Here is an 8,964-nt window from a genome sequence, read left to right as displayed (position 1 = left end):
ACGTGCAAGGCAGACACCCGCAGACACCTTATGCCTTGTGCCACCGCTACGGCCCTAACTAAGGGCAATTTTTTTAAAAAAATCAACCACCAAATAATTGGCTGCAGAATAAAAGATCCCTGAGGGAAGAAAAATTGACTATGACCGCCCTAAATCAACATTGAGCACAAGAAAAGGTTTACATTATGAACTTTATTCTTATTGACTATGTCAAGATTTTCAAGAAAGAGACTTTACATTCAAATTTTATAATCCATTTACAAGCAAATTCTAATATACAATTATTACTCTGAACTGCTTTTATAAATGAATGAAAACCAATATTAAATATTAAATAAGTATGTGGTGTTTTGAGAGGCTTTCTATTCTTGGGGTCAAATTATTTGCTCATGGCAATACTTTATCAAGGAAGAGCAGATAGCTTTTCCCTAAATGGTTAATAGTCTTCTTTAATATTAAGCATAAGTTGTAGATTGGTACCCACTTAAATTAACCAAATGTATTCTTTGATTGCGGCAGACAAATTTAAAGATGATATGAAAATAAAATTTAAAAATACTATGCAAGCATTAAAATTAAGAGAAACAATACGGCTATCATCCTCAAAGAAAACCAGGTATTTATACTAGAATAATAAATTAATTTTCTGATGTATAAACATGCAAAATTTACAGCTTCAATAAAATTATAAACAAAACCAACCATATAAGATGGATAATTAACTGAAGTGTGCTGTATTCTTTATTAATCTTTGTTATAGGCCTATTTGTTGATTGAAAATTATATTAAGGCCGTAGAGACCAGGAAACCATCATCACAGAAATGAAGAGAGTGTCTGTGTCTGAAACCAAATTATGTCACAAGAAATTTTAGAAATAAAAGCTACAAGGGAATCATGTTTTCTGACATACACAATAAAATAACTGATTGGGGGGCAGGGAGAAAATATTCAAAGAACTTAATGCTTTAATGGGAAAAGTGACATGCTGAGATTATCATTCTGTGAAAGGTTGTACCTCAAACACCAATAATCATAGAGAAATTCATTTCAGTAAAGAAAGCCAAGCCGAATAGAGGAGGCATTTGATATTTCAGGCACAACTCCAAGCAATGAAGCTAATTTTAAAGTGCAAATCATGTAATTCTCTTTGATATTCAGATTTTTACTTGTTAAAATACTTAGAAAGATCCATGATACCTATATAAATACAATAAACAGCAATCTATAAGCCTGAAAATATTATACAAATAAAAAGGAGAAACTAAAAGAAAAAATGTTTAAAAGTTCTTAGTTATTAGAAATAGTTTAAATGATATAACTATCATATTTTATTTAATGCTCTAAAATCATTTGCACCTGTACTGTTCGATGTGGGTCAAGCTTTTTATTAAAAAAATTTAGATGCATCCATTAACAGCCAAATGTATAATTAAGTGGCCCCATAAAACTTTTTCCTAAGAACTCAGGATTCATACATTGCAACCTTCTTCACCTACAACACAAGAATTAGGAAAAGTTCCTGTGGAGGACATGGAACTGAGTTAGCCTACAGAAACAATAAACAAACCAGTCATCTGAGAAGCTGATCTGTGATTATTAGGTAAGTCACATCCTCATCTTACTTTTGAAGTTAACACTTACCAAGAAGCAGAGCATCATAATATTGTCATGGTTTAAAAAATTTGGAAAATATTTTGATACACATATTAAGTTATTCTCTTAAGTGTTTTAATGCTGTGTAATTATGTTGATGAGATTTCTGCCAAGATTAAAGAATAAAAAGATACAGAGAAATTGAGCTCATGGGTATTTTGCAAATGCCATGCGAAAATATGCAAAAGAAATATTCAAAGGATTAATATATTTTAGGAGTTGACAGTTTATGAAATAAATATTTCCCTCACAATAGAGAGTAAAAGGTAAAGAAAAAGTTTTAAACTTTTCCAAGATGAACTTGTAAATGTTTCATGAAGAGTCAACTCTATATTCTAAATAAATCAAAACCTCCTAGTCATTGCTCATTTAAGGGAAATAAAATGTGATAACATCATACTTGAAATACATATGGTCAATTTTCTTTTTCAAAATAAAAGGCCACAGGTACCTACTGACAGCTGCTGTTGCCACATGCACTTGTATTAATAAGCAATTATTTTGCATGTCTGATCACTTTATACTAAAAATATCTGGACTGTGAAACAGCAGCATGCTGTCAAATGAAATTATACAACTTTGTGAAGCTTACCTATTATCAAATATAATGGTATATATCCAGTAAATGCTAAATTTACTTGAATATATTTCCTAATAAAGGAACAAGAAGCCAAAATGGTATCAAACATCTCTTTGGTAATTTCCATCAAATCACTAGCTTTAGTCTCCTAAAAAGTGAAGACAAAAACCAAAAAACTACTACAGCAGGTAGGGCACTTGCCTTGCATGTGGTTGACCTATAATTCGATTCCTGGCACCACATGTGGTCCCCTGAGCCATGCCAGGACTGATTCCTGAGTGCAGAGCTAGAAGTAAGCCCAGAGGACCAGAGGACTGCTGGGTGTGATCCAAACACCCGCCCCACCCCAAAGGTGAAGACAGAGCCAGCCAGACAGCTCAAAGGGGCTAGCGTGCATGTTTTGGATGCAAGAGGCCTAATTCAATCCCTAGCATTGTGTGGTCCCCCAGAACCACTGGGACTGATCCTGGCCAGTGCGCTGGGAATAGCCCTTGAGTACAGTCAGGTATGGCTTCAAATAAAATGGTAAGCAAAATAGTTTCACCAGTAATTTCATTTTATAAATGATTCTTGGGCTAAAGATGTAGCTCAGTGGCAAAGTGTATGAATGCGGCCTAGAGTTCAATCTCTGGCATTAAAAAAATAATAAAATAAAAGTTCCCAGAAATCTGAATGACTAGGTTTTTGGCCAGAATCCCTTTTGACACATTTTTGCACAGCTGATCAAAAGACAACTTTCTAAAAGGTTATCTGGCTGAAAGAAAAAAAAAAAAAAACAGCTCCAAACATTAGTTATAATTAAAGAAATAACTATAATTAAAGGAAAAGTCTAAAACTGACATGATTTGGGAGAAAAGAAGAATAAATGACCTATTTTAGGAGTGAGCCAAATCATGATTAAATTAGTGCATATTGTTCCTGGGAAGATCCACAGCTATCTTTATAGCATATTAAAATAAATTAGCATATTGCCCTAGACACATATCCTAATACTTTTTAATAAGTTACAGCATCTTCTGTCCAATTTTATTTTTCTTCCTAAACCTATTTTTAAAGAAAATAAATAACTTACATAAATATGGAATGGAAAATTAGATGAATTCTGCTTCTCTAGATTATTATGACATAAATTTATGATTATTCTCAAGCTATCTTAAGTTGTTTTACTATAGATAGTTTTGCATCCATTTGAAGGAGTTACTTTAGACATCAAAGGTATGTGCAAACATTTCAAATCTGTTCTTCCAGTCTTCGGATAATAGCAGTAATTCAATAAATATAATTATTACGATTAAGACTTAATTTAAAATATATGCAGTGGAACTTCAAAATAGCTACCATGGATCCTTAAGCCTGTAGGGTTCAAACTAAATCACTAGCAAAACTCTTACTGACATATATTACAAATAAATACTTCTTTAGGTATAGGTTACAAGATGTATCTTAAGCTTTCCAAACTTTATCCAATAGCTAAAACAACAAAAAAATGGGATGATAGGTTTGTATGCATATAAAATATGTTAAACTTTATATGTAATATGAGATATTTTAAGGGTGAGTAATCTGCCTGATAAACAAATACTGAGACTACTAGCTTCCTGATCCCAGCAAGGAAAAATAAAGCTTACATAGATTTTTCATTAAAAGCCTGATCTCCTTTATTAATTACAGAGCTTTGCATAGACCTTTTAAATGTACAAATCAATGGCCAAAACTCCGTCAACTATCGCCTTCCATTATCACCAATTTTTTATAGCCATATTTACAGGAGAAATTAAGTGTAAAAGGATGAAACTTGCAGAATCACAGTTAAAACAGACCAAAGAGAATTTGATCAGCAACAGACATTTCTTGCCTGCTAAATGGAATATTGAATGTTTTATGATGTGAAGAGAGGTGGATAACATGATTGGAATCTTCTATAGGCCTCTGAAAAAGGTAAGCAAACTTTATGTTCACCTGAGACAAATATGTTTAAATACTATATACTTCAACCAGGATATAAAATTGAAGAGCTAAACTATCTTCACAGCCTTTCAAAGGAACCATCATCATAATAGAAATTGTACATAAAGCCATTACAGAAAAGAAAGAAAGAAAACAAAAACAAATTGGTAGGTGATGGCTAAGTAGTTAATGTATCTTTGGTTTAGGAAGACGAGAATAACGGTTATAGGCCAAACAATCCCCAGAATTCAAATTGCCATTTGGATTCTGAATGGTTTCTTTTCTTCTTATTAGTGGCCTTGGAATGCTTGTCTTGGCTTGGATAGTTTGAGGTTCAGTTCGGGGGGCGCTCAATTGTTTTTGTTTGAAAGAGCCAGAAGGGGGACGGAGTTTAGATACTTTTGAATTTGCAAGGCTTATTTGACTAGCTGTTGAGTGAAGTTTCGTTGAATCGTATGATGTGATTATTGGTGACTTCTTACAAGTGGGAGTTCTACTTGATGATGATTCTGAAACTGGAGTCGGTACTGAAGAATTCAACATGGATGGCTTAAAATGCTGCAAAGACTTAGATTGACACGTGTAGACCTCCGGTGAAGAATGATTTTTTCCAACTCTCTTAGCCTGATCTTCTATACTTGACTGGGGAAGTGTCTGAAGAGAAGTGTCTACTAACTGCTCATCGTTACTTTGATTAGTTGCCAAATAAGGCTCTTGAGCATCCACGTTTGTGTTCAAGTTTACTTCAGAAGATGTACCCTTCGACAAATCCTTAGTGAACTGTGGGCTTGAAGAAAAACGATGTTCTCCTAAACCATGGTTGCCTTGTTTTAAGCTAGGTGTAAAACTTTTGTCCAGATGTACAACACCATGATGTATGCCCGGGACTGTACATTCACTGTGGACCTCGATATGTTGTGGTTTTATTAGTTTTCCCTGGGCGTGGTCTGTGGGTCTGGGAAGGCTGCTGGAACACTGTAGTACTTGAGGCTATTAAAATAAAATAAAAAAATTAACAAAGATTTACTTTATAAATGCTACCAAGACTTAATATCCAATTTGAATCCAATTAGGTTCTGTTTGTACTTAATATATTTTAATATAAGTAGTATGTGGGATTTCATTAAAAATATAAAATATATTCAAATAAATTCATGGAACACATATGAATGATAATGCAAACAAAAAAGAATACAGGCAGCAAACAATAATATCAAAAAGTAAAATTAAAGGAGAGAGTACTTATTCACTGTAACAAACAAATGTTACTATATTAATTGACTAGTACTTAAAAATCAATGTGAGCTTAACCAGAATTATTTCTATTATTTGCTGATTTAACCTATAAATAATTAAATTATAAATTATAAATTATATTTATAAATATAAATTATAAATAATATTCATCAAATATTACTAATTTTATAGTATTTTAAAAGAAAAGTTGTGTAACACATACATTTGACTAGAAATGTTAATTCAAAGTGTCTAAAAGTTATACACATAACAATTAAATTTGTCAGCATGTAAATAAAGATAAAATTGAAGATTATATTCTCAGATGACATGAATTATACTTAATCAAAAATTTATCTAATGCCAGCCTATCTTTAATATTTTATTAGAATTTTTAGAATAAATGTATTATTTGTTATATTTGTTCTGTCTCATCATCACACTGAGAAACAACAGTTAGAGTTCTCATTTGTATGGGGGAAAAAAAGAGTGCAGAAGAATGCAGAAGCATTTATTTAATAAAATTAAAAATAACCACTGAGTATCAAGCCAGATGAAGTCCTGTGTACTGCTGATTACATCAAAAATAAATCAAGATAAAGTTGAAAACAATTGTTTTTTTTTTTGAGTTATTGCTCATAAAAACTAAAATGTCTAAACATGCAAACTTACAAGCAGAAAGTTTTTAGGGCTAATGACTTTATAATGCACTGCTCTGGAGTTTACTATGTGGTTTAGATACAACTTCCATTACTTTGGGATAATCAATTAAAAACACTAATCTTCCAGTGGGATACTGTCCTACCCATTGCACTCTCTTTCCAGCTCCTGAAAATAGTTGCTTAAAATTAAGTCTACTGCAATAGTTTATTATAATTTCTCCATCTCAAAATGAACATTTCATTTTATGACTTTTTGAAACTAGTTTGGAAATAAATTCTCTTAAATTAAAAAAAAAAAAAAAGTCTCAAAAGCAATGACTACATAAGGGGCCAAGGAAGCAACATTCTCCTGATGAGTGACAATTGTAGAACTGGCTACTAACTACAGGCTGGATGATCATTAATTACCCATTGGAAAACTGAGTGACAAACTGCCTTTTAACTTCCACAAACCAAGTAGACATGTTCTCTATCACCTTGTAGTACAATTTGCACAAATTTTCAAACACCTTACTGCATTAATACTGCATTAATTGTTAACAATCCATTTTGCTCACATTCACTAATGTGCCTATGCTCTTTGTCATCCTTAGAATGAATTCAAATTACAAAATGAAAGAGTCCACATTTTCACAAATAATAAAATCAACAGAAGAAATATGTAACATCATTCTTCTTTGGGGATGGGAGAGAGGTACTGCCATGCCAAGCTCAGGAGGTCTAGGGCCCCCCATCAACAATTCTCAGCCAACTAGGAACTGGTGATTATGCAAGGGCCTGAGGATGTGGTATTGCTCAGCCCTACTGGGGTACCTGGGCCACTTTGACAGTGCTAGGGGTCTCTAGCTCTATACCCAGTGGTGCTCTGGAGAGACCACTTGATGCCAGAAATCAAACCTGGATCAGATACATGCTAGACATTAGAATTAATACTACCTCCTGGTCCCAAGATCATTCATTAAAAAAAAACAAACTAGGTATACATACTTACTAAGGATAGGAAAATCATACCAATGAAAGTTATGTTATCTATACCTGTGGTTGAGAGGTCTGGAGAGAGTCAGGGAAACAAACAAGACTAACATATGGGAGAAACAACAAAAGGGAGAAAAAAGGAAGACATTCCTGGCTGAAGAGATCACAAGAATTTCAGAATCTGAACTCAGTTTTAAAAGAATGAGTAGCAGTCTTCCAAATAGACAAGCTAGCTAGAAGGCTAGTAAATGCTAAATACAAAGGAGGAAAAGAGAACACAGCATGTTCTAGTTACTTCAAATTAAGAATAGATTTGGAGAGCACAGTACTGGTACGAAAGTGTATGAAAAGGCAGTACATAAAGGAACACTTGTCAGGTTAAGAAGTTATCACTTGATGTGCAAGATAGCAGACTGATAAATTATAAGCAGAAGAATGAGACAAAAGAACCAATGAGTATTTTAGAATGTCACTTTGGACTAATTGGTAAATACTACATTTGGAGGGGATGAGAATGTAAACATAACAGCCAGACAGTAAGCTATTGATAATAGTTAAGCCATAAATTTGTGTCAAAATAAGGATATTTAAGTAAAAACTGGAGAGAATTAGAAGTGATTTTGAAAGTGGTTCAAAAAAAAAGTTATTGTTTTGGAGGTACTGAAGATGAGTTCTAGGTTTCTGACTTTGGAAATTAAAGATGACTTACTGCCCTTTATATAAAAAAAATTCTTCTAGGAAACAGGCCTATAAGCTCATTAATTTCAATATTCACAATTAGGAGAAGGCAGAAAACACCCATCCACCACTACTAAGACATTGTTGTCATTAAGAGTAAAGTTTCTTTACTTTTAACTTGCAACTTGAGAAAGGGAGATGTGAGGCATTGGTGATAGGAATGTTGCACTGGTGAAGGGGGGTGTTCTTTATATGACTGAAATCCAACCACAATCATGTTTGTACTCATTGTATAAAGATATTTTAAAAATGCAGTATTCATTCTTAGATTTAAAAAATGAAACGCTTCCAACTGAAATCACCAACTTCAAGTCTTAACTTTAGTTATGTATATTCTTCAACACTTCTAATTCAAGAAATTCTCAGTGCAATGATTATAGGTGTTATGAACAAGAGTGTCTGAAGCAGGCACCACATCTTCAATGATAATCCTAAATGTCCACTGTGAGTACTTATAAAGCTAACTAGACTTTCTGAGCTCCTTGTAGGCACAGATCAGGCTTTAATCATCTTTACTGTTATGGCTTAATTTTATAATATTTGATGTGTAATGGGCTTAACTATATGTTTTGTAGATGTTAAGATTAGTAAACAGTATATTACAAAATTGATTCTTTGGCAATAGAGTATCAACATACTTTTCTTATAATACTTTTTCAGTATTATAAGCTTTTAGAACATTATACAAATAAGTATTAGAAAAACAATTAGTTAACTAAATAATTCATGTTTACAAGGACACAGGATTATTTAACTTGAACACTGTACCTCCTATAATGGCCAGATAAGCTCCAATGTCTTTTCCTCAAAGACTAATATTTCTGAATGGATGAAAGGAGTGCATTTGGGGGAATTATCTTAGCAAGCACTCAACTATTTTCCATTTTCTAATTCCAATAATAAAATATTATACTTGTAAAACACAAGGGCATCAACAGAGCTCAATAAGCATCACCTATTAGTATTGAAAGTAGTGAGTTTATCAATTCAAGGCACGACTTTGATGATGGAGATGGGAAAGGACCATTTTACTTAGTCCTAATAATAAAATAGTATCTACAAAATAAAAGGCTCGTAGGCTTCTATTAAACATGTCAGTGTTTTAAACCATAGCAGGTACACTAAGAATTCTTAATTACTTTCCTATAATAAATGAGAACTAGGACATACAA

At 32.8% G+C, this 8,964-nt stretch overlaps 1 protein-coding gene across 4 annotated transcripts in view; it reads right to left on the bottom strand.

Annotated features, from left to right (window-relative positions):
• Positions 1–3,441: 3,441 nt before the first annotated feature.
• CCSER2 (coiled-coil serine rich protein 2) overlaps positions 3,442–8,964 on the bottom strand; it is a 124,402-nt gene continuing 118,879 nt past the window's right edge. For 2 of the 4 annotated variants that reach the window (XM_049790645.1, XM_049790648.1), the window contains one exon: positions 3,442–5,171. In XM_049790645.1, coding sequence (XP_049646602.1) covers positions 4,368–5,171 — 804 coding nt within the window. In that variant the 3' untranslated portion in view covers positions 3,442–4,367. The remainder of the gene's footprint in view (positions 5,172–8,964) is intronic. The other 2 variants (XM_049790646.1, XM_049790647.1) reach the window with 1 other exon arrangement.

This window comes from Suncus etruscus, chromosome 17 (genome assembly GCF_024139225.1).
Source record: "Suncus etruscus isolate mSunEtr1 chromosome 17, mSunEtr1.pri.cur, whole genome shotgun sequence".
NCBI lineage: Eukaryota > Metazoa > Chordata > Mammalia > Eulipotyphla > Soricidae > Suncus > Suncus etruscus.
This window is presented reverse-complemented; position numbering and strand designations above follow the sequence as displayed.